The sequence below is a fragment of the Marmota marmota genome, unplaced genomic scaffold (genome assembly GCF_001458135.2).
Source record: "Marmota marmota marmota unplaced genomic scaffold, marMar, whole genome shotgun sequence".
NCBI classification, from domain to species: domain Eukaryota; kingdom Metazoa; phylum Chordata; class Mammalia; order Rodentia; family Sciuridae; genus Marmota; species Marmota marmota.
The window spans coordinates 1,050,385-1,077,504 of NW_025999961.1; the positions used below are offsets into that span (position 1 = coordinate 1,050,385).

The 27,120-nt window shown below is 31.4% G+C and overlaps 1 protein-coding gene across 2 annotated transcripts in view; it reads left to right on the forward strand.

Moving 5' to 3' along the window:
- Rictor (RPTOR independent companion of MTOR complex 2) overlaps positions 1-27,120 on the forward strand; it is a 75,251-nt gene that overhangs the window by 37,453 nt on the left and 10,678 nt on the right. Inside the window, exons 9-33 of one of the 2 annotated variants that reach the window (XM_015496408.2) lie at positions 1,823-1,905; positions 3,078-3,165; positions 3,696-3,786; positions 3,888-3,954; positions 4,092-4,172; positions 5,905-6,005; positions 8,235-8,400; positions 8,670-8,771; positions 8,886-8,932; positions 9,950-10,085; positions 10,475-10,674; positions 11,359-11,485; positions 11,798-11,962; positions 12,127-12,203; positions 12,644-12,722; positions 16,854-16,963; positions 17,286-17,373; positions 18,529-18,621; positions 18,985-19,091; positions 19,589-19,818; positions 20,530-21,538; positions 21,815-21,886; positions 23,972-24,149; positions 24,917-25,001; positions 26,280-26,513. In XM_015496408.2, the coding sequence (XP_015351894.2) occupies positions 1,823-1,905; positions 3,078-3,165; positions 3,696-3,786; positions 3,888-3,954; positions 4,092-4,172; positions 5,905-6,005; positions 8,235-8,400; positions 8,670-8,771; positions 8,886-8,932; positions 9,950-10,085; positions 10,475-10,674; positions 11,359-11,485; positions 11,798-11,962; positions 12,127-12,203; positions 12,644-12,722; positions 16,854-16,963; positions 17,286-17,373; positions 18,529-18,621; positions 18,985-19,091; positions 19,589-19,818; positions 20,530-21,538; positions 21,815-21,886; positions 23,972-24,149; positions 24,917-25,001; positions 26,280-26,513 (3,816 nt within the window). The remainder of the gene's footprint in view (positions 1-1,822; positions 1,906-3,077; positions 3,166-3,695; positions 3,787-3,887; positions 3,955-4,091; positions 4,173-5,904; positions 6,006-8,234; positions 8,401-8,669; positions 8,772-8,885; positions 8,933-9,949; positions 10,086-10,474; positions 10,675-11,358; positions 11,486-11,797; positions 11,963-12,126; positions 12,204-12,643; positions 12,723-16,853; positions 16,964-17,285; positions 17,374-18,528; positions 18,622-18,984; positions 19,092-19,588; positions 19,819-20,529; positions 21,539-21,814; positions 21,887-23,971; positions 24,150-24,916; positions 25,002-26,279; positions 26,514-27,120) is intronic. The other variant, XM_048802872.1, reaches the window with a different exon arrangement.

Here is a 27,120-nt window from a genome sequence, read left to right on the forward strand (position 1 = left end):
TACATGACACCACAAGTGGAACATTTCATAACTGTCCTCATGTGATGAGTCATAGTCAAAACAATAGTATACTAAGAATACCATATTAAATGACCTTCATGCTATGTGAATAAAACAAATGAATTTCATGATTAGACTTGAGTCTCATATCTAAGATACTTCATTAAATATATGCAAATATTCAGAAGTCCAAATATTTCTAAAATCTGAAACCCTTCTGATTCTAAGTATTTCAGATAAAAGATATTCAATGTGTATATGCTTAACTAGAAGTTACAGGGAACTTTACAATCCTATATGACTTTTTCCAAAACATGTTTTATTTTATTACAAAAACCTTGAAAAAAAATTTTTTTAAAATTTTACAGTGATCACACATGTATGCATTCCATGTATTTGTTTTATTACATGTCTGTTTTCATTCCTCTGTGCCTTCATCAGTCCATCTTAAATACTTTTCACGTCTAAATATTTTAGCATGTACACTATTAGCTCTTCAGTATAAAATACTGTTTTATATTCCCATTAGTGATATTTATGAGTTGCAGTTGCTTGGCATCCTCATTATCATGTGGTATTATCTTTAATTTTAGCAAGTTTAGTAAGTAGGTGTGTAGTACTGTTTCAGTCAGCTTTTTCACTGGTATGACCAAAGGATCAGACTAGAACAATCATAGAGGAAGAAAAGTTTATTTGGAGGCTCATGATTTCAGAGGTCTCAATCCACAGACAGCAGGTTCCATTCCTCGGGGCTTGAGGTAAGGCAGAACATCATGGCAGGAGAATGTGGCAGAGGGAAGTAGTTTACATGATGATCAGAAAGCAGAGGGAGAGGTCTCCACTTGCCAGATAAAATATATACCCCAAAGCCTTGCCCCAATTCCAGCCTCCTCCGGCCACACCCTACCCCTTCAATTACCATTTAGTTAATCCCTGAGGGGATTAATTCACTGTTTGGGACAAGACACTTACAAGCCATTTATTTCTCCTGTGACCCTTCCTGCATTGTCTTCAATGTAAGCTTTTGAGGAGACACCTCACATCCAAACCATAACAAGTACTATCTTACTTGAATTTCTCTGATGACTAATGATCGGCATTTGTTGGCTGGTCACTTTTTAATTTTTTTTGTGGTACCAGGAATTGAACACAGTGGTGCTCAAACCCTGAGCCACACCCAACCCTTTTTATTTTTTTTATTTTGAGATAGAGTTACCCTTAGTTGCCTAGGGCCTTACTGAGTTGCTGAGGCTGGCCTCAAATTTGCAATCCTCCTGCCTCAGCCTCCCAATTTGCTAGGATTTCAGGCCTGTGCCAGCATGCTGGCTCCTACATATCTTTTGTGATAAATAATTTTAATTTGTTCAAAATTGTTTTAGTTCTGTAACTTAAAACTTTTTATTCATATTATGTAAACTGTTGCTTACACTCTTCTGTTTATTCAATAGATTTTAGAATTAAACTTTAACAAATGTCATACAGTTTTTGACTTTAGACTGGGGCATATTAAATATAGACAGACAATATTGTCTTATTCTCTCCTAAGGTCTTACTCCCAAAGAAGGAGTCCTCAGCCAACAGGACTTTTATCAATTTCTGGATATGAAAAAGAAATTGAAGAAGGAATTTAAGTGTACAAAGTTATTGGTAGTCTCTAATTAGTAGGGAAATAACAGAATGATTATAGTGGATTTCACTTACATGGTTTTAATTATAATAGTATAATTTAGCTTGGAAAAATGTTGCATATTTTGTTAAGACACATCACTATAGGATTATTTTTGAAATTTATGTCTGATTTTTTTCTTTTTATCATCCTTAGGTATTATTAATTTATGTAAACCTGGAAACTCTGGAATCCAGTCTCTAATTGGAGTACTTTGCATACCAAATATGGAAATAAGGGTTGGTAAAAGTTATTGTGATTGTTTTATTCCTGGACCTTTAATAGAGGAAATTGATTATTTTTTTTTTTTTATTTCAGGTGATGTTTTTTCCTCACTGTTAATTTGTATCATAGAGCATTTTAAAAATACATGAGTATTTAATACTTAGTTAAACCCTAAGTACCATAGCAATCACTGAAAATACTACTGTTAGGAATGATGATTACATTAAAAATTGATATTTAATTATGCTTTATTCATTAATAATGAAAGCAAATAAAAAAGGTATTCTTATTATAAAATGTTCAAACACTACAGAAATACATTTAGCAAAAAGCAAATGTGTATTTATCTGCCTTGAAATTTATATTAGGTATTTATACTACGAGTTTTTATTTTGAAGATGGTGATTTCGATTGAAATTGAGTTGTTTATATATTGATTTATTTGACATATCTGTAAATTATTGACTTGTAGGGAATTTGTATTAAACAGCTAAAAGCACATTGAATTTAGAAGAGAAAATAATTAACTCAAATGATTCCTTTCATTTCCTCTTAAAATGTTTTTGTTTTTATTTTTTTATTTTATTCCTTCTTTTTGCCTCTTTCTTTTTTTTTTTTTTTTTCTTTGTATGAACCAAACCTGGAATTGCAAAATATTAGAAAATTTTGTTCAGTTGTGCCTTGTTTAAACTATGAAATAAAAAGCATTTAGATAATAAAAATGAAAAGATATGATTGTAAATGGAGAAATCTCTGAGCAAGGAACCAAAAAGTGGGGTTATTTGGTTAACTTTTTTTCTTTTTCTTTTCTTTCTTTCTTTTTTTTCTTCTTCTTTGTTGTTGTTGTCATCATCATAACTCAAACCCAGGGCTAAGCAAGTGCTCACCACTGAACCACACACCAGCCCATCAGTTAACTTCTTGCCCTATAGGTGGGAAAGAACATGGAATCTGTTTTCATTGTACAATAGGGAAAGATTTTTTTTGAAAAGTTTAAATGATGTATGTAGTAAGAATTCAGTAGTTATCACGTCTCTAATATAGGCTTGATACACTAATTTTCCAAAATAACAATAGTTCTGTTTTTATTTATTTATTTTTTAATTCTGTGAACAGGATTTTTTTAAGTCTTTGAATAAAGATTTATTTCATAAAAATAAGTAACCATATTTGTTTGCTCTTATAGCGAGGTCTACTTGAAGTGCTTTATGATATATTTCGTCTTCCTCTACCTGCTGTAACAGAGGAGTTTATAGAAGCACTTCTCAGTGTAGGTAAGTATTGAAGAGCATTTGTACCTATTTATTGTAATCTTTAAAGTGACTTATCTAATGGAGATGAAATACCTAAAAGGTGAAATACTAATATTGAACATGATTTTTTTTTGTTAGTGCATAATTGTGGCTTGAAAATAACATAAAAATGAAACCTCAGATTCCTAAAACCACGAAATTTTTAATTTCTTCTTTACCATCCTATCTCTTATAAGTGAGCAATGAACTTAATAGAAAGATAGGCCGAGAAATTTTTTTTTTAAAAAAGACAGAAACCTATGTAATTCTTAGATTATCTAATTTTTATCTTATTTTAGCCAAATGACAACTAAGTTCCAAAATAAAGGAAGTTAGGTGTTCACACTTTACATAAATAGTTTTTTTGGTATATCTTTTTGAGTGTATTATTTCTTAACCAGAGAACTCCTTGAAATTCTTGATATAGTCTGGTTGACTGATGATTCTACAGTTACCTGAAGTACTTCAGTGTTATCTAATCTTCTTTAACTATGTCATTTTAACAACTTTAGATCCAGGAAGATTCCAAGACAGTTGGAGGCTTTCAGATGGCTTTGTAGCAGCTGAGGCAAAAACCATTCTTCCTCATCGTGCCAGATCCAGGTAGAATTTAAATATAAACTTATTACTACTACTGTTTTTATATAAGACTGTGTAGTATATGAAACATTCTTTAAATTAATTCTATGCTGTTTTTTGTCCAGGCCAGATCTCATGGATAATTATTTGGCGTTGGTACTCTCTGCATTTATTCGTAATGGACTTTTAGAAGTAAGACTTAGACACTTATTTTATTCTATTTTGTTTATTTTATTTTTTGTACCAGAATTATTTCCGAGTGAAAAGCATATCTGATGCATGAATATGTTCATGTATATTAATTTACAAAAGTATTTTAATTTTCATAGGGTTTGGTCGAAGTGATAACAAACAGTGATGATCATATCTCAGTTAGAGCTACCATCCTTCTAGGAGAGCTTTTACATATGGTAAGTTTAGCAACTTCTGATTATATAGTTCATTCTTTTTTTTTAAATATACTTTTGTTTTAGTTGTTAATGGGCCTTTTTTTATATGCGGTTCTGAGAATCGAACCCAGGGCCTCACACTTGCTAGGCAAGCACTCTACCACTGAGCCACAACCCTAGCTCGATGTTTCATACTTTTAATATTATAATTTATAAAATCAATCATTTGCTTTATATTAACTCAAAAAATAAAGTATATCACCTGATTTTATAAATGGAACAAATATAGAAAATACCAAGTACTGAATGTTAATATTTTTATACTCATTTTTGATATGGATATTTTAGTCCTTTAAAAAACTAGGTTGCTTTCAGAAAGATTTCCTACCCAAAAAGCAAGAAATTGAAATTAAAAATCTATAAATATTATTTCAGTCATGTAGAAATGTAATCAGTACATTATAGCCAATGCCTGAATTTTAGAATCCTTTTTGCAAAAATATTCTATAATTTCCTTGTTTGGACATCAGTGTTTCTGGTAAATTTATAATCTGAGATTCAGAGAATCCTTTTAGTTGGGGCTGGGAGGCACTATGATTTTCTGATACTAGCTACCACTAGTACTACTACTACTACTGCTATGTATTATTAGAAGCTAGAAAAATAATATGATCATTCTTTCAACAAATTAAGCAAGGAGGGAACTCTGCTCATTTGCATGCTATATATAATATTAATTTGTATTTCTAGGTCACCCACCCCTTAGTAAAATAGTAATTAAAAAAAATCACTTCAAATTCATCACAAAAGTGATCCAGTGACAAATCTTTTAAAAATTATGACTTGCTTTTATTGGCAGAGATTTGTTTTGTTTTGGCTTGTGTTCCCTTGTTTCCTCTCTGCTGCCACATTTTTTCCCCATAGCAACTAGCCTATGTATGTGAGTAAAACAAAAGAGAATTAAACAGAGGTTAATATTCTTTTTTTTTCTTTTTTGATCAGTGAATTATTTAGCTACTTGTTTTCTTCTCCTTCAAACTATGAAAGAATTAAATACTATTTCTTATGAAATCATTTCCTGTAAGGAATCAATATCCAGAATTATTTGCTTTTATAAATTTTATCTCTTTCCTTTTGGTCATATTCCAGAATTCTGTGATTCTCTTGAAATATAAAAGCTGGCTAGTTTTAAATATAGCAGTACTAGTTCATTCTGTATCATTCTTACATCTTTTCTCTTCCATATTTAATTAACTTACCTATCCTCATTGCTAGAAAGCAGGTTGGGTGTGAGATTTTGTTTGGAAAGCAGACGTTAGTAAGTTTCTTATTTAACGATTGAGACAAACCTATTCTGAGAAGTGTTATTTAAAACTTAAGAAGTCAACTCATAAGTTTTGATATTGCATGTAGCATTTTAAATGTTATTTTTAACATAAATTAAGTACAGTTCTAAAATTTTTTGATATATAGTCCTTTCAGATCACTTAACAATGGAGTTTAATTGACTACCACTTAAAAGCCATAATTTAATAAAGAATCAATGAAAATCAGTTATTTTATTAATATTTTTCTGTATATTTTTGTATTTCATTGTTAATAAAAGTAGATAAGATAAAATGATAAGTATTTCGAAAATAATTGTTAATTTAATTAAAAACCTTATAGTTTTCAATGGTTTTGAATATAGTATCTGCAAGTAACTTATAATGTAAACTATTTCTTTTTCCAAAAATCTCATGTTTTATTTCAGGCAAACACAATTCTTCCGCATTCACATAGCCATCATTTGCACTGCTTGCCAACTCTGATGAATATGGCTGCATCCTTTGATATCCCCAAGGAAAAGAGACTGTAAGTATCAGAGCTCCTGCAAAGCTTATGTTTGGTGTATTTTATCTTCACTTAGGTTACCGTCTGTTCTTTTGTTTAAAAAATGTGGTATAGGTAGGTTATGTTTGGATTTCTTTAGAGAAGCCTTATAAATATGGGGTAAATATTTAATAATAGTTCTCAAATATTTAATAATTTGTATTTTAAAATACAAAGTATTAATAGTGTAGTAAAATCACCTTTTTTCCCTTATATTTCTAGATATGGAACTTATTACCACATGATGTTATTTGAGAATTTTTTCAGTTATTTTATGTTTCAAGCAGCAATTTAAGCTCTTTTTAAAATGTATATGAATTATTTCAAATTTTTAAATCACAAAGTCTACCAGTATACTCTTTTACTTGTGTGGTTAAAAATGTTGAAATTTAGTATCCCCTATTACAAGCATAGCAGTCAATTGACCTCTTAATATAGAAAGAGATATTGCAAATAGAATGGTGATATAACGACAGCTGTATTAGAATTTTAGTGCTAGTAATAGTATAAAAGGTACAGGATCTAAATGGGAAGTGCTAATAGGATTTTTACTTTAAATTTTTGGTGAAGATATGTCTAATAGGTATGTCTTTATGTGTTTTGTTATTAAATGTAGATATTTTTTCTTGATAATAGTGAAATGTAGTTCATTAGCTAGTCAGACTATAGATTTGTATTAATAGTTATAATACATTCTTCAGAAGTTTAAATAGTTTAGCTGTATTAATATAAAAGTACACATATGGACCTTTCTATAAATAAATAATAAATTATTAATTTTGTCAATGAAAATACTATTACTTAGTAAACTGAAGTTATGTTATAACTGTATTGTAAACATTAAGGATGATCTCGGCTCTGACTTTAGGCTAATGTCAGTAATGGTACCTTTCAAAGTGTTCATGGTGTTCTTTTGACTTTATATAGAAAACTCATTTGCATTTATATTTTTCTGAAGATGCTGTGCCAATTTAGATGTTATCAGGGGAACATATTATTAAGTAAAATAACCAATCAGAATAGAAAACTCCTTAGGGACTAAAGATTACATTCATAAGAGATAGCAGCAATCTGAAAATATAGCTGTCTTTTTGTTGTTGTTCAAATTAGTTATACATGACAACAGAATGCATTTTGATTCATTGTACATAAATGGAGCACAACTTTTCATTTCTCTGGTTGTACACAATGTAGTTTCATTATGGAAAAATGTGCTTTCTTAAAATTTGGTAGACCTATACTATAGATCAAATTATGGTTACAAAGATACTATGTATAATTACAAATAAATACAGAAAATAGAGACTGTTCACTTGATTTACTGGATCATTTATTATATTAAATACAGTGAAATTATATTGCATCCTCACCCGATAAGCAAAAAAATCACTGTAAAGTGGATTAAGGACTTATACATAAAAAACAAAAGTTTTAAAACTTTTATAAGAAAATATAGAGAACTAAATTTTTGACTTTGCAAAAGGAAGTCTTAAAACCATTATGTAAGAGGGGCCTATCACCTCAGAAGAAGAGATTAATAAGTACATGTTTGAGTCTAAGTAATCAGTGTTTCTTTATATAAGTCAATCTTTTGTGTTTCAAATTTGACCTAGTATTTCACACTTTTACCAATAACCTATCCCTGAATTATGCAAGTTTTAATGAGTCAGTTTCTTGTTACTGTAAAAAATACCTGAGAAAGACAACTTGGAAGAGGATTTTGTGCGCCCAGTTAATAGAGGTTTCTGTCCATTGTCTACTGCCTCCATTGCTTTGGGCTGAGATGAAACAGAACATCATGAAGGAAGGGCATGGCAGAGGAAAGCTACTAAGCTCATGGCAGCAAGGAAACACAAATAGAGACTCTGGGAGCCATGCGCAGGAAATACCCTTTCAGAACATGCTCTCAGTGACCTATTTCCTCCAAATAGGTCCCACCGCCTGTAGTTTCCATGGCCTCTCAATAGTTCATTCAGAGTATTAGTCCATCAAATGAATAAATCCAGTGATCAGTTTGGAGCTTTTGTGATCCAGTCATTTCTTAAAAGCCTCACCTCCAACTATTAGTGCATTGGGGAGCAAGCCTTCGTGAGGTTTTTAGGTAACCCTAAAATCACTTTCAAGTGGATATCCAAACTATAACAGTTATCAAAATGATTGCTTTAAAAATATGCCTATCTTCCTGCAGCATTAATTGATTTTTCTTGTTAGGCGAGCCAGTGCAGCACTGAACTGTTTAAAACGCTTCCATGAAATGAAGAAACGAGGACCTAAGCCCTACAGCCTTCATTTAGATCACATAATTCAAAAAGCCATGGCAACACATCAGAAACGGGATCAGTATCTTCGAGTTCAGAAAGATATATTTGTTCTTAAGGTACTGGCTAATTCTTAACCCCTGAAGTTTAGTATCCCTGTACTTACTAAATGTTTTGCTATTTCATTTGTAAAAATGGATTTCAGATTTCTAGTTTTACAATGACTAGACAGTTTAGAACTGGATATTCATAACTTTTTAAGATTAAAAACTTTGAGGATCTCTTCTTCAATGAAAAAAATTCTTTTTATTTTTAAAATTTGAACTTAGTTTTCTGATGTGAAGACAGTTGGCCTTAATTATCCCTATTACTTTGTGGTGATTTTTAGGACACAGAGGAAGCTCTTTTAATGAACCTTAGAGATAGCCAAGTCCTTCAACATAAAGAGAATCTTGAATGGAATTGGAATCTTATAGGGACCATTCTTAAGGTATGACAAGAAACTTCATGGTGAAGTATTGATTGTCTTTATTATTAATTATAATTTATTACAGTTATGTGCTTAGGAGTTGATAAATACATGTAACATGTTATTTTTTTCTAGTGGCCAAATGTAAATCTAAGGAACTATAAAGATGAACAGTTGCACAGGTATGTAAAAACTATTATATAAAGAACTCGGATAAAGTAGTAATTAGTGTTTTAAAGATACATACATTTTAATAATTTGTTTTTAATAGATACATACATGCATTTTATGTGTGGTCTTATTTTAATTAATCAAAACACATCAGCTAATTCTTTTTCTAGTTATGTATATTCTCTTAGTTTTGGACCAAAGGAATTTGTTGAGATAATTTTCCTAACTTGGATTAATACTGACCATGTAGTGGTCTTAACTGGGTATCAAATGAGGGCAATATAATATACAATATCTACTTTTACTTATGTCAGACTTTGAAGAGTTATATATTCTTGGTCTTAACACTCTCTTTAACCCATACCATTTGTAAAACATGCTAATGGTCATAGCATATAGAACACTTCAGACTACTGGGCTGTTCTCTCGATGTGTTTTTACTTCAGAATTTCAGCTAACCAACTGATCCAATACTAATATCGTTGGATAAGAGGGTCTTACTTTGTATTTGAGAAGTTGTCATTAGCATTTTTTTCAGTGTGTTCACATTCTCATGATATGTAACTTAATGTCTATATCAAGTTCTTAGGAATACACAGAACATAAAAATTACGCTGAAATTGAGAAGCTCAGTACTAACTTTTCATACTCCTTGAGAACAGATATGATGTCTTTTTGAAATTTGTTTTCCTAACTCCTGGACCTGGCTGCCACTATTGGATTAGATTGTAGTGCATGAAATTAAAATGAGTTAAACTAGAAGGGAGAGTACAACCAACCCAGTATTGAAAGTTATTGAAACATTACAAATTATGTCCATAAGTTCAGTTGCCTGTGAAATTTTTATTCCTTAAAGACATTCTTTACTTTGAAGATTTTTTTGATGAAATGTACCAAATGTGTTTATTAAATTTTTTAACGATTTGCCCCAGTAGTTGAGACAAAATATATTCTGCATGACCTTTGGTGAAAATTCTAAAATTTTTTTTGGTTTCTCACTTTCTTGCTAATTTTATTTTGATCTTTAGGTTTGTAAGAAGACTTCTTTATTTTTATAAGCCCAGCAGTAAATTGTATGCCAACCTGGATTTAGATTTTGCCAAGTCCAAGCAGCTCACAGTTGTTGGTTGCCAGTTTACAGAATTTCTTCTTGAGTCTGAAGAGGTAAGCACTCTGAATATTCTCAGAGCAATTTTTTTTTTTTAATTGAATTTGTCCCTCTTCTCTCACTATTACCACCCTCTGTTTTGGCTTTATTTCTTGGTAGACATAAGGATATATTTAGAAACATAAGAAATTGGTCCAGATCAGACCTAGATTTGAATTCCAACTTAATAATTAGCTGGAAATGAGACTTTGAACAAGTTATCTGCCCTCTATGAGATTTGTTTTATTTACTCTTTTGTAAAATGGAGAATATATCCATTTATAGGTAATGTTGTGTCAAATGGGATTGAAAACAACAAGTGCCCAGTGATTATTATCTGTTATTAGAAACTCATGGTTGTTATTAAATTTTTGTACTTGATTATTTTTTATTTTTTTGGTTGTAGGATGGGCAAGGATATTTAGAAGATCTTGTAAAGGATATTGTTCAATGGCTCAATGCCTCATCTGGAATGAAACCTGAAAGAAGTCTTCAAAATAATGGTCTATTGACTACTCTTAGTCAACACTACTTTTTATTTATTGGAACACTTTCTTGTCACCCTCATGGAGTCAAAATGCTAGAAAAATGCAGTGTATTTCAGTGGTGAGCATCCCTAGATTTTGTTATAGCATGTACCTAAACTTTTATTTATTTTTGAGTACCAGGGATTGAACTCAGGGGCACTTAACCACTGAGCCATATCCCCAGCGTGTTTTTGTATTCTTATTCAAAGACAGGGTCTCACTGAGTTGTTTAATGCCTTGCTTTTGCTGAGATTGGCTTTGAACTCCTGATCCTCCTTCTGCAGCCTCCCGAGCTGCTGGAATTGTGTGCTTACGCCACCAAGCCTGACCCTAAACTTTATTTTTAATTTGAATATATGTTATTCTTTTTAGTCTGTATACATGTGTTTGGTTTTATTTTTAAAAATCAAAATGTTTTAATAAATTATAAATTAGCTTTATATGATATTTGACATTAAATGTTTTCTTTTACAAATGCTTATTGATATTAGGAATTTTAAAATATTTGTTGACTTGCATTTATACCTCTTTACCCACACATAAAAAAATGGAATTATAATGATGCATGTATTAATTAATTTCATTGTAGTAATCATTTCACAAGGAATATATAATATCACGTCATCACATTGTATACCTGAATATATGAATTATATATACTTTATTTTTCAACTACATTTCAATAAAGCTGTAAAAATTTGTTAAATTAGTGAGTCAGTATAGTAATTTCTAGTAACCTTCATTATTTTCTTCCGTTTTTTAGCCTCTTAAATCTTTGCTCCTTGAAAAACCAAGATCACTTGCTAAAACTGACTGTTTCTAGCTTGGACTATAGCAGAGATGGATTAGCTAGAGTCATTCTATCGAAAATCCTAACAGCAGCTACTGATGTGAGTACATAGGCAATAAAACTGTATTTTTTATAACAGATACTTTGTAAATTTTAGACTAACTAAAATTATAGATTCTAAGAATACGGGATGTGAATTCAGTGTACTTTAAAATTTTAGTTCCTCTGAAGAACTCCACATTTGTGTGTGTGTGTGTGTGTGTGTGTATACACACATTATATATTTTTTAAATCAAATAGTATAAAGCTCTTAGATGGAAAGAAAAGTATGTTATTTTACTAGTAATAAATAAATATTGATGTTAAGGATTAGACTATCAATTTCATTCTTTCTAACCTTTTATCTTTATAGGCCTGCAGGTTATATGCAACAAAACACTTGAGGGTATTATTGAGAGCTAATGTGGAATTCTTCAATAATTGGGGGATTGAGTTACTAGTAACTCAGCTACATGATAAAAACAAAACAATTTCTTCTGAAGCCCTGGATATCCTTGACGAAGCTTGTGAAGACAAGGTGAAGGTTCAGTTTTAAATAATGAAATACTTGGACATGAATTTCTATTAAAATATTTGATTTTAATTGACAGTTTTATGAAAATATATAATACATACATTTTGGAAAAAAGAATGGGGTATCTTTATATAAATGTTAATTTGTCACATAATATTCTCTTTTAGGCTAATCTTCATGCTCTTATTCAGATGAAGCCAGCTTTATCTCACCTTGGGGACAAGGGTTTGCTTCTCCTCCTAAGGTAAATTTTAAGTAAATCTTTTGTGGTTATATTTTCTGTTGTCTTCTCTTTGGTAGTGTATGTTAAAGCTGGATTCAAATCTGAATAGGAACAGTACTCTGAAAGAGTTTACCTTTTATCTTCTGAAATACACCTATTTTAATTGTACCCATTCTTTAATATTAAAACTCTGTTCATTTTTATTCTTGATGTTTTGTTTTCTATTTTTCTCATGCTTTTCATGACATCGTCTTTGTGATTAGGTTTATATGTATTTCAAAGATTGAAAAAACATTTGTAATTGATATTTTGGTAAATTATAGTTGATCTTTTCACTTTAAAGGGTAGCTTTTCCTAAAATCCTTTATCTCTTTAATCACATTTTTTGTTTGAGTTATTTTAGCTCTTTAAAAATATTTTACTGGACCCTTTATTAAATTATGTCTTGTTTTAATTTACAGATTTCTCTCCATTCCAAAAGGGTTTTCCTACTTGAATGAAAGAGGTTATGTAGCAAAACAGTTGGAAAAGTGGCATAAGGTAACTTCTTATTGAATAAAGTTTTCATCCTGAGAAATGCATTTGTAAATTTAGAGGGTTTTAAAATATCATCAGTGTTTTAAAACTAATGAGATTAAATATTTAAATATTCATATAAAGTCAAGTTCTAGTCCTATGTATTTAGCCATTTATAAGTGTAGTTATTTCTTTTATAGTGAAATGTTGACCTTATGTATCTTATTGAAATTTTGCTTTAAATTCATTTGATTTTATGTATTACTTGTAATTTGTCAACAATATTTTACCATTATTTCTTTTATTCCTTGGGTCCTTTATACAGACTACAACTTTGCATGTGTGCTTTTATGCTAAAACTAAAACAATTTTCCAAATGAAGGAAGATTGAAAACTATTCTAGTTAAGCAGATGTAATCATCTAATTAAGCTTTATTTTAGGAGGTTACTTTACATGAATCAGAACAAAGTTGTTGTTGTCATAGGTAGTAGGGAAACCAGGTAAGAACGGGGTAGCTTGAAGGTATAAGACAACTTCCTAGCTTTTCTTTAGCTGGTTATCCCTGTGGCTTCATTATTTTGTTTGTAGCATTATAAATTGTTAAAGCATCTTAGAAAACCCATGAACAAAATAATCTGGACCATTGTAAACATTTTTAGATTTTCATCATTTAAAACTATTTATCATTTCTTTCCTCTCCTTTGTTTAAATAGTTTTAGCTTATTACATTGTCTGTGTTGATCCATATTTCATAGATTTTTATTTATTAAGAGTACTAAAGTAGACAGGCATGATGGTGCATGCCTGTGTTCCCAGTGACTCCAAAGGCTGGAGGCAGGAGGATCTCAAGTTTAAAGCCAACTTGGGCAACTAAATGAGACCCTTTTTCAAAAGAAAAAATTAAAAGAGCTTGGAATGTAGCTCAGTGGGAGAGTTCCTTTGGGTTCAATCCCTAGTATGAGTAAAAAAGAAAAAAAAAGAAATGAAAAGTCCTAAAACTTTAAAGCATTCAGTTTCAGGTATGAAGTCTCAATAATCGATGAATTAAGGAGCTGAAATAACACGTGATAATTTTATGTTTTAAATAGAAGACATTTAAACCTATTAACATGATGAAATTGATTGCCATATTAGACAAATTAGGAAATTATTTAGCAAATTTGGTGTGATGCTTTCAGGTAGCAGGGGCATAATAAAGGCACATGCAAGTGTACAAGGGAATACAAAGAAGAGATTAATGATTCTGCACTAGGGACTAGCAAAACAAAAGTTGGACAGGCTCAGTGGAGAATGTGATATTTTAAATAGTCTTGAGGAGTAAGTAGGCAAACAAATTATAAAAAGAGTACTCAAGAAGAGGAGACAGAATAAATCTGTATAGGTTATTGAAACTTCATAAGCTTGTGAAGAAAACCATATTCCAGTGTAGTCGGGGCTAGAACCAGTGGGTAATGGTAAGATGAGGCTAGAATGGTAAATTAGAACTAGTTTGTAGAATTTTTCAAGCTACATTAAATCATAGTAAGGGATTCAGTTTTCTACTAGTGGGGAATCATGTAAGTCTTTAAATAGTTACCACGGTCAGAACTGTGCTTTATAAACATGATGGGTTGCAGCATAGAAATGGAAGTCTGATTATCAAAGGAAAGGTCTAGGAATATTGACACTAGTGTATAAGCAAGAATTGATGAGTGTCTAAACTTCATAGTGAGGTTGATAGGCAAGGATACATTTTCTAGACATTTTAAAAATAAGGTAGATTGGATTTGTAGATGGATTGTATATAAGTGAGTGAGGATTCCAGTTTGACTTACAAGGTTTCTAATTTAATGACAGAATTATAATGGATCATCAAGAGATCATGATTACAAAAAGTGGTTTGTAGCAAAAGGATAGTGAATTTTGAATATGTTGAATTGTTTTCTGTGGGATGACCCAGTGATGGTATCCAGGATATATTTGAAAATATGGGTCTGGAATTTAGATATGTATAGAAGATGACAGTATATAGTAGTAGTTAAAACACGAAATGAATGAGGTCACTAGAGAAAGCATCAGAGCACAAAGGAGAGAAGACATTTTCCCCTAGAGAACACCCTGGCTTAATAGGGAAAGAAAGGGACAATGGGAAGAAATTATTAGGAAGAAGGGTTATAGCGTGATGCATACTTGTAATCCCAGTGGCTCCGGAGACTGAGGCAGGAGCATCACGAGTTCAAAGCCAGTCCCAACAAAAACAAGGAGCTAAGTAACTCAGTGAGATCCTGTATTTAAATAAAATACAAAATAGGTCTGAGGATATGGCTCAGTGGCTGAGTGCCCCTGGGTTCAATCCTTGGTACCCCATCTCCTCAAAAAAAGAATGGTATCAGTAAAGGATGATTCAGGGAGGAGAGGCCCAATGAAGTCACATTAGATGAAAATTGTAAAGCAGGATGTTAAATTAGATTATTAGATCATTGGTGAATTTTATTATAGCAGTTTTAGTAAAAATTGTAAATGTGCTGCATTGTAGAAACATTTAGTTTAAGCAGTAATGGAAAGTATAAAACCATAGTTCAATGTAATTTACTCTCTAATTAGAGAAAGGAAAGAAAACATTGTTTACCATTGGACTGAACACTTTTTAAGTATTTTATGCAGTCCTCACAACAGTCCTATGAAATACATTCTATCATTTCTGATTTGTGAATGAAAATGTTGAAGCTGACAAGAATATGCTAATTAATCCTAGATCCCCAAGCTTGAACATTATACTCTTTCTACTTTTGATTTCCTTCAGTAGTTTAGAGCAGGTCATAAAGTAGGCAGACTGTTTAAATCTTAATTTTTGTTTTAAGGAGTGAGGAAGTTAGAATTTTTTTGACCTAGTGAGAGGAGAGACTAACGGTAGGAAAGGGGACATAGTTGATGAAATGGATTCTTGGCAAAGAATAGAATGTATCAAAAGTACAGGTGTGAAGAGAGTTGTCTGTAAAAAGTAGAGAAAACTCTTCCTGTGAGAAAGTTTGAAGATTGTGTAGAGGACTGTGAAAGTAAATTTGAAGACAAGTGGGAGGAAGTCACTTTTGCGTACCGTCTGTCAACTAACTCAGAGAGCTGACTTTTAGGGTAGCTGTCAACTTTTTAGGTTGGTTACTTAATGGACTGTGGTGATTTTAGTGCATTTAGCCACATGTAAGTGTCCTATAGATGCTTGTGTAATCACAGTAATAAAGTATCTAAGATGAAATTTTTTCTAGAGTTAAGAGAAACACTATCATTCATAGTACCAATTAGAGATTGATTGGTTTCAGAAATTTGGTTAAACATGACTCTTCCTTTAGTTTACTCCTATTTTATTGAGACAGTTTTTATCTGAGATCATTATTTAGTCAGAGGTTGGCAAATTTTGACCCACCTCCCAGCCAAATAGAGTCCACTGCCTGTTTTAGTGTGACCTTCTGAGCATAGTTTTTCTATCTTTAAATGATTGAAAAAAATCAAAAGAATAGTAGTATTTTGTGACAAGTGAAAATTTATGAAATTTATATTTCAGTGTTCATAAAGTTTATTTAAAATGCATATATTCTTATTTCTGTATTGCCTATAGCTTCTTTCTCTCTAAAATGACAGTTGGTAGGGTTAACAGATATATGGCCTACAAAAAATATTCACTCTCTGGCCTTCTATAGAAAAAAAATTTGCCCACTACTGAAAAAAATAGACTTACAATAAATATATAGACAAATAGTTCATGACTCAAAACCTTATAAATAAATCATTGTTGACACCGTCACATAATTATGATGGTGATTGGGTATTACCATTCTTTGGATCTTCTGTGTTTTTGACTCTTGCTAATTATGTCTATAGTGGTATTGTTTTTGAAAGCATTTTATCTTATAGTTACTTTTTATGTCTTTGATGTTTTTACTGTCTGTTTTTTGAATAAGCTGGCCTCAGATATGAAAGAAGTACTCTTCTTTTTCACCCCTGTACCTTGAAACTTGTTCTGTGTGGTCATTTCTCCTCTTTCCAAAAATTTTTAATTTCTAAACAGATTTTTTTAATTTTTCTCATAAACATGCTTTTAAAATTTGTTAAGTACCTGACAGAAGTTTTGTGAATGTCATTATGAAACTGTATACAATTTAAGAAGTATTGTCTTCTAGGAATATAATTCAAAATATGTTGACTTGATTGAAGAGCAACTTAATGAAGCACTTACTACTTATCGGAAGCCTATTGATGGTGATAACTATGTTCGGCGGAGTAACCAAAGGTATGTAGTCCAGTCTGGAATAATTTATTATTAGTCCTTATTGTCAAAGTTAAAACCAAATTGTAAAACCAAATGTAATGAACTTTTTTTTTTTAGTTTTCTACATACTCATGTTTCATAGGAGTCACTTTTTTCTAGTCCCAGCTCTCACCATATTGTGAGACCTAGTAAATTCTTATTTTTCCAGAGAAATCTTCATGCCATCACACTTCCATATTTTTATATATGTTGGGGAATTGTATTTTATCCAGTACATTATTAATGTTTTAATTAGCATATTTAAATAAAGCAATGGCTATCTTAAAGATCTTTATTATATTAGATTACAGCGTCCTCATGTCTACCTGCCTGTACACCTTTATGGACAACTGGTACACCACAAAACAGGCTGTCATTTATTGGAAGTACAGGTAATTTTAAATGATAATCATATTAAAAAAAATCTTAATGTTGCTAAATATTATCTTTGAAAAAATTTTTTGAAGCTGTAAAGGCAGTGGCCTAATTGCTTTTATAGTTATCTGTCTTATAATTGACTTAAGTATTCTGTGTTTGTAATCCCTAAGAATATTACTGGCTTGCATGCATTTCTCTGTTTTGTGTGTGACCTTTGGAAAAGCTAACTTGTTATGGAGAATAAGCAACCCAGTAAAGAGCTGAAATGCTTTCCTTTGTCATTTATTGGAAAAATTAAAATCTCCTTAAAAACATATTAAAAAAATAAGTTTCTTTCCTGCTCTCATTGGGAATTTAAACTGAACAGATTCAGTTATTGCCAGTTAGCAACAAATTGAAAATCGCTGTTTGTGAACATCCCTATTCTCATATACTTCATGGAATATAATGGGTTTGGACAAGCATTTGTTCTTTGTGTAGTTTGTATATTCACTGTGTTTATAGTATGTCTTGTAACTAGGTATTTTCAATAAATATAACTTTTCTTTTATTCAAGAAATAGTTGTAGAAATATTTATGTGTATGTGTGAGAATGATAATGATCTAGCAGTTTGTATCAGTGTTAAATCTCAGGAGTCCAAACTTTTGCATAAATATACTCTATAGTTTCATGTGTTTTTATATTATGTCTATGAAGACTGTTAGGAAGATAGCCTTATATTAATATTTGAAAATAAATTTATTAAAAATTTAAATGAATTGTTCAATGTTATTATTTATAAAATATGATAAAACCTAAGCATTAGTTTCTATTTAAAAGAAGTAATAATTATGACTTTTTATAATACTACGCAATATGTATGTTCTTTGTGGAGCACTTTATATGTGATTATTAAATCATGAAACCTTATGAGATACATACTGTTATAATCCCTAATTTGGAAATTAGGACATCAAGGAGGGCAGAGGTTAATTGACTTTCAAAGTCACACAATCTAATAAGAATATGAACTCAGAACCTATGCACTAATGTTTTCTAATAAGATATTTTACATAAAATTACTTCAGAATTTTAAATGTGCAGAAATGACTAAAAGCAAATCTTAGATTTAACAGTGCAATAAGGAAGTATACTTAGGAGTACATTTATGTGATTTTTTTTTTTCCAGAATATTATTACAGAACTGTGTCACAATGTTCGCACACCAGATTTGGATAAATGGGAAGAAATTAAAAAACTGAAAGCATCTCTTTGGGCCTTGGTTTGTAATAAAAACTTCTGTAAGATCTTCGCAATTTTTAGATTTTTTTATATGTTTCCCATTAATAGTAAAATATTAAAATTATTTTTTTAAAACTTGCTTTTAAATATTCCAAAACTAACATTTTCTGCCAGTTTAAATATTATTTTTACACTGACAGAATAAATGATTAAACTTTTAGTTTTTATGGCTCTGGTTCTCTTGCTAAGATAAATAGAATATTAATTTATTTCTAACATTTCTTATATGAGAGTTTTTTCAGATTTTTCTCTCTCATGGCTTTAAATTTGTTTCTTGGTAGCTTGTCACATCTCTTAAAATAATCAACCTTGTATTTTCTTTAAGTATTTTTCTTTTTTTCAGGGAAATATTGGCTCATCAAATTGGGGTCTCAATTTGCTACAGGAAGAAAATGTGATTCCTGATATACTAAAACTTGCAAAACAGTGTGAAGTTCTTTCCATCAGAGGGTATGTCATTTAACCCAGAAATCTTTTTAAATCATATATTATTATTCATAAATAAGATATAAAGCAAAGTATTTTGTAGTTCATAACTGTTAGTTTACTATAAATTCTAACAAAGAGATTAATGAACTCTGTAATATCATTATTCCATTTTTATTTTAATATTAAAGTTTACCTTGTAAGTAAACAAGAAAAATGCAGTATGTAATACTCTTCAGGAAGTCCAGTAATTCAATGCCCAGATATTCCATATTTGTACTAAGAACATGTTGTTTTTAAAATTTTGTTGTAATCATTACTTTCATTAGAAAGATTTGCATGATTTTGTTGCTAATTTATTCCTAACTAGTTTTAATATAAATTCTGCAGAAATTAAACAGTTTTTAATAGTTTTTAAGGAAAATTCAGATGTATATATAGCAAATTGGTTGTTCTGTGGTTGCTCCAAGAACACTCAACCAGAAATTGAAAACTCTCATTATTACATTTTTTACATACAGGACCTGTGTATATGTACTTGGGCTAATAGCTAAAACCAAACAAGGCTGTGATATTCTAAAATGTCACAACTGGGATGCTGTGAGGCATAGTCGCAAACATCTGTGGCCAGTTGTTCCAGATGATGTGGAACAACTCTGTAATGAACTCTCATCTATTCCAAGTACCTTGAGCTTGAACTCAGAGTCAACCAGCTCTAGACATAATAGTGAAAGTGAATCTGCACCATCAAGTGAGTATTGTGATAGGTTCACATAAAGTTAGCCAATACTAACATTTGTGTGTAATTTCAAAACTTAACTGTATTTGTTTCATGCTTAATTTATTTTTTTCTAAGCTACTTACTTACTGTTTAAACATCTTCATTTTTTAATTTTTTTTTAAATTTTAATGAAACTTTATTTATTTGTATGCAATGCTGAGAATCAAACCCAGTGCCTCACATATGCTAGGCAAGCGCTCTACCCCTGAGCTGCAACCTCAGCCCTACATCTTCATTTTTAGCAAAACAGTACATTTTAAATTATGGAGTGTCTTATATAAGACACCTCCATGATAGAGTGCTTGCCTAGCATATGGAGTCTATACCAGCTGATCAAACATCCATGCTCAAATATCCTTTTTCCCTTTAATTACATATTGAGTATTTGGAAAGTCAAAGGAAACTTTATGTAAGCTGTGCCATACTGAATCTTATAGCTTTTCTTGGGAATAATAGGAGTTCCTCATAATGACATAATTTTACATTTTATTCAAATCCAAATGAGTTTTAAGGAAGCACTTTTCATGTGGCATAATGGTTTAACACAATTTTAATTTTTTACCCCAGATAACTAGTACAATTTAAAATAGATTTTTAAATTTTCTTGAAACGTGGTATCACTAATAGTGAAATGAAATTTTTATTTTTATGTGCTTTAATTAATTGACCCTTCAATCCTAGGTATGTTCATAATGGAGGATGACCGGTTTGGCAGCAGCTCTACTAGTACCTTTTTCCTTGACATCAATGAAGATTCAGAGCCGGCATTTTATGATAGACCTGGACCCATCAAGGATAAAAATTCATTTCCTTTCTTTGCTTCTAGTAAACTTGTGAAGAATCGTATTTTAAATTCGCTTACTTTGCCTAATAAAAAACATCGTAGTAGCAGTGATCCAAAAGGAGGAAAAATGTCATCTGAAAATAAGACAAGCAACAGACGAATCAGAACACTTACGGAACCCAGCGTTGACTTTAATCATAGTGATGATTTCACACCTATATCCACAGTTCGGAAAACATTACAATTAGAAACTTCATTTGTTGGGAATAAGCACATTGATGACACTGGTAGTACTCCAAGTATTGGAGAGAATGACTTAAAATTCACCAAGAGTTTTGGTACAGAGAATCACAAAGAAAACACCAGCCGAGAAAGGTTAGTTGTAGAAAGTTCAACAAGTTCACATATGAAGATTCGTAGCCAAAGTTTTAATACAGATACCACAACAAGTGGCATAAGTTCAATGAGCTCAAGTCCTTCACGAGAGACAGTAGGTGTAGATGCTACAACTATGGACACAGACTGTGGAAGTATGAGTACTGTGGTAAGTACGAAAACTGTTAAAACAAGCCACTATTTGACACCACAGTCTAACCATCTGTCTCTTTCCAAGTCAAATTCAGTGTCCCTGGTGCCTCCTGGTTCTTCTCATACACTTCCTAGAAGAGCACAGTCCCTCAAAGCACCTTCTATTGCTACAATTAAAAGTTTAGCAGATTGTAACTTCAGTTACACAAGTTCTAGAGATGCTTTTGGCTATGCTACATTGAAAAGATTACAGCAGCAAAGAATGCATCCATCCTTATCTCACTCTGAAGCTTTGGCATCTCCAGCAAAAGATGTGCTGTTTACTGATACCATCACCATGAAGGCCAACAGTTTTGAGTCCAGACTAACGCCAAGCAGGTAAGCAAATATATATTTAAAAATGAAGAAATAGTGGTTGTATTTCAACAGATTTAAACGTAAAATATTATTCAGGTTGATAGTACCACATAAGCCTCAGAACTTGTTTACTATGGTAGGCTATAAGCTCCTTGTTACCCGATATGATTTGAAATGGATTCTTGCAGCTGCGAGGGGGGAATACAAAATTCCATTAGGCCCTGAAAATAAACATACATGCTTTGTAAGAACACACAAGTCACGAGCTTTTTTTTATTTATTTCTCGCTTCTGCAAGGATCGATTTTAAAAAGAAGCATGTCGGGGGAATCAGGAGCTTAAGACCTACAATAACAAACAACCTTTTCAGGTAGGTCAATTTAAGGCTCCAAAAGTTGACCTCTGTTTTTTTGGGGGGGGGGTTTTGGTTTTTGGTTTTTTGGATTTTTTTTTTTGTTGTTATTGTTTCTTTGTTTGTTTTTAAGTAACTGAATATTTCAGTTAAATTATTTTCAATATTTATAATTATTAAGTGGACACCTAATAAACACTAAATGAATTATTTGCTCCTTAGGACTCAGCATGGATTTTTCTACCATATATAAACTGTTCACAATGAACAGTTTAGCTTTTATCTTTAAAAGAATTCAATATTAAACTTAATTGTAAAATTTTCCATAACTGATTTTTGTTGTTGCCAGCTGCTTCTAAACAACTTTTTCTTCAGCTTTAAATCATTGATTTATACTGATTTAAATGGATTTGTATATGTCCATACTTAAAATAGTGTCTGACACATAGTAAGCCTTTAATAAAAGTTAGCTAGTATTATTATCATCTTTGGCAGTGACTTTATAAAATCCATCTGTCTCTTACATTAAATTATTAATAACAGTAAGTATATTCTCAGTCTTCTTTCAGTAATTACACATTTAATAGAGGAGGGGATTCCTGATAGTAGGTATTGAATTTTGTTCCCAGTGTAGAATATAAAGATTACACAGTAATGTCTGATATAACTGAAACTCACTGGCTTTGGCCCTCTCACAATTTATAAAAATGGCAGGCATGCTTGTCAACAGCTCATGATTACAAATATATGCTGTATAGCTCATGAGTTTGGAATGTCTAGGCCTTAGTTACCTCATCTGGTAGAGATTGGACTAGATCAGTGGTTTTAAGCTTTTTTAGTGTTGCTTTTTAAGCAGATAAGCTTTTTTTTTTTTTTTCTCCCCACAAAAAACGTTTCCAGTGGAGACCTAATACATACAAAAGATTAAAAAATGGAGCTATGCTAGTTGAAATAGGTATTGGGAAGAAGAATAATTCAGTAATTGTTTCCCCCTGCTCCAGTATTCTTTGAAGAGTTTTTGGGAAAGGTGTAACAGTACAGTTTGGAAACCACTGATCTCTTTTATGAAAATCATAGATTTAAGAGTCATTTTAGGTGGTTTCTGTTTTGATAATCTTGCTACGTTTTATGAAGCATTTTTTGTGTTTTGTGAAATAATTCTTTGATTTACTATGAGATGGCATGAGCATTTTTTAAAGACTTGGTTTCCAAATTAAAAAAAAAACTATATATATATATATACACACACACACACACACACACACATACACACACACATTTTTATTTTGGGATAAAAACTTGTGTGTATAAAGCACATACCAAGTAAATATTTTTACATGTCTGTTGCATGAGTAAGAATCTCGGGACTAGGTTGTAGCTCAGTGGTAGAGCACTTGCCTAGCATGTGTGAGACACTGGGTTCAATCCTTAGCACCACATAAAAATAAATAAAATAAAGGTATTGTGTCTTTCTATAACTAAAAAATAATTTTTTTAAAAAAAGAATCTGTATTACAAAGACACATCTTATAGCCAGTATGCCATATTTGTTATGGAATTACTAGTAAGGAGTGCATTGTAGAAATATCAGTGCTTCATTATATGATAGAGCCTTATAGGCTGTCCCTTGTAATATTTATGAATGGTTCCACTTCACTGTATTGGATGTACCTTCTGTGTTACATAAATCTTAGATTGATAATGAAACCACTAAAGCAATAACCTCACAAAGAATGATAAATAATTGATCTTATTTTTTCTAAATATAATATTTAATGTTAATAAATATATGATTAACGATATAATAACAAATTCAGCAGTCCCGAGTGATTGCAAAAATCATACATGAACTATACCTGTATCTCTAGGTAAGTTTTTTTTAACTTCTAGATGTTTAATTTATTCCAGTAACCTACCTTTTAGTAATAGAAAATATTGCTGGTGACCATTTGTACATCAGCCTACAACAGATGATATTTTTAAGTGTTTATACATTTTTAGTAAACAAGATGGTACTGCTTAGTATTTGACCAGCTACTTTTTTAATATTTAAAAAAAAGAAACTAATGTAAGTTGTTTTTTTTTTTTTTTTTTGTATTATAGGTTCATGAAAGCTTTAAGTTATGCATCATTAGATAAAGAAGATTTATTAAGTCCCATTAATCAAAATACCCTGCAGCGATCCTCCTCAGTTAGGTCCATGGTGTCCAGTGCTACATATGGCGGCTCAGATGACTACATTGGTCTTGCTCTTCCAGTAGACATTAATGATATATTCCAGGTATCATTATGATTTTTATTATTTCCCTATGAGTTCGCTTCCAGTCTATGAGTTGGCTTCCTATATTTTCATATTCTATGTAAAAGTTGTTTCCTAGAAATTATAGAGTAGACACTAATTATGGGAAAGATGATTTTTAGTTTTTTTGGAGGTAGTTTCTTCTAAAGAAATTTTAAGATAAAAATTCACTTTGATCAACTATGTCATACTCTTTTATTCACACCACACTCTTTTATTCACACCTCCAGGTTTCTAGGAGATTATTCTCTTTCTTCTCAAATTAAATTGGCATCTTGTTTCATTTGTTTATCTGTATGTTACCTGTAGAAATTTAATAAATTACTAACCTTGTTTTGTAGTTTCATTTTACTTATTCTTTTTTTTCATCTTTGATCCTATTTTTGCCATCTAAAGAAGGCACATGTGCTGTCCAGCCATAGAAAGTTACCCCAATCCCATGAGATACCTACAAATCTCTAGATGTTATATAGTAGTATTAAAGAATACACATTTGCTCAAAAGTCTAAAGACATTTTAAATAAATGCTAAAATAATTATTTGAATATCTATTTAGTTTATCAAGAATATAATAAAAAGCCTTTAAGGATTGTTCTGTCAAGTTTTGACAATTTAACATTTTTAATAAACTTTTCATTGCAGGTTTACATACCATAATAGTTATAGTTGTATTTCACTTAATTTTCTTAATGTTCATAAAGTGGGCTTCTTTTTATAACAGGATTTAACATGATTTGTATCTGTTGTAGGTAAAGGATATTCCTTATTTTCAGACAAAAAATATACCTCCACATGATGATCGAGGTGCAAGAGTATTTGCCCATGATGCAGGAGGTAATGCTTAATCTTAGTTCTCATAAGGCTCCCTTTTTATATGAAAAATAAAATTCTTAATTTTTTTTGTAGGGTGACATTAAAACTTCTGGTTTATCCACCTTTGGGTCACTTTAAAATTACACTGAAATTAACTGTTCTGAGTCACCCTAAAATTAAACCATTGGTTTGGTTTGGTTTTTTGAAAGACTTAAAGTGTTTTTCCAACTAAATACCAAGCCTGTCAAAAAGAAAAAACTAAATTTGTTTTTTCTGTTTTTAAAAAGTGGTACATGGGAGGCTGAGGTTGTGGCTCAGTGGTAGTGTACTTGCCTAACAGAAAAGAGGTCCTGGGTTCAATCCTCAGCACCACATAAAAATAGTAAAATAATAAAGGTATTGTGTCCACCTACAACAACAAAAAAGTGGTACATATAAAACTTATATAACAGTAATTCTCATAGGTTAAAGAAATTTTTTTGGCATGCAGAGATATATAAAAATGTTCTCATTAATTACATAATCTTTCTTTGTTATGAACTATTATGTATTATAAACACATTGCATATAAAGCACAGGTGTTTTTTTTGGGGGTGGGGGGGTGCCAGGAATTGAACCCAGAGGTGCTTAACCACTGAGCCATGTGCTCAACCCTTTTTTATATTTTATTTGGTGGTAGGGTCTCACTGAGTTGCTTAGGGCCTTGTTATGTTGCTGAGGCTGGCTTTGAACTCGTGATCCTCCTGCCTCAGCCTTCTAAGCCACTGGGATTACAGGCATATGCCACCCTGCCTGGCAAGCCACAGGTTTTGTTTGTTTTTTCGTTTTTTTGTTGTTATTTTTGTATTTGTTCTAATTAGTTATATATATCAGTAGAATGCACTTTGATACATTGTATATAATGGAATATAATTTCTCATTCCTCAGATTGTACATGATATAGAATCCCACTAGCTTCATAATCTTGACTTTTTTTTAACAACTTAGAATTATTACTTTTATTTGGGCAAATTTTGATGATATTTGATACGATACATTAATTAGTATCTCAGTTTTCCATTTTGTATTTAAAACCCCATTTTAAAAATAACATATGTTGTTCAATCGTTATTTTCATAATTTTTAGCAAAGTGTTCTTTTTTCTCCCCAGTTAAAATTAAATGTTGAGTCATAAAAGAGTTCTGGTTATCATCCCTAGATTCCTTTCTTTGAAAATTTCACATGGTTTAAGGAACCTTGAAAAAAGGTACCTTGTTAATACTATTTTTATCGGACTGTTTTATATTTACTTATATACAGGTCTTCCATCTGGAACTGGAGGTCTTGTAAAAAACTCTTTTCACTTGCTACGACAGCAGATGAGTCTTACGGAAATAATGAATTCAATCCATTCAGATGCTTCTTTGTTTTTAGAAAGTACAGAAGATACTGGACTACAGGAGCATACAGATGATAATTGCCTTTATTGTGTCTGTATTGAAATTCTGGGTTTCCAGCCCAGTAACCAACTAAGTGCAATATGTAGTCATTCAGGTGAGTGAGTAATTATGTCTTTTGAGGTGAATCCACCTGAATTTGAATCTGTTCCAGTCAGAAGTCATTTACCAACCTTGTCAATCACCTCCTCTTACTCCATTCTTACTGCTACAGACTTAGGCCATTCACTCAGCCTGTTCCTTAAGGACATGCTAATTTTGATGCCCTCCCATTCATCACTCATGCTATTGCCTATGATTAATTTGTTTATAATACTTTACTGGCTACTCATGCCCTACACACAGGACTCTGATCTGTCTAGTGGTTTTCATCATTCTCTCTTAAAGTTGACATGCCATTACTGACTGACTTGAAGTTCTGAACAACTCCTGGGCCTTTAAAACATGTTTTCCCTGTTGTCTTCTCTTTGTCTCTTCATCTTCCCCTTCCCACACAGATGCACGCTCACACACAGTCACACTTGGTCTATCTGGCAGGTCCTCATCCTACTTGTGAGCAGTACCATATCTACAAATTGTTCTCTGACTCTCTGAAGTCAGGTGTTGCACTCCACTTTTGCTCTTATTGCCCTTTGCACACAGATCTCTTCTGGTAATTGTTACTTGGTATTTATTTCTCTTCTACCCAGTAAGTTCCATCCAGG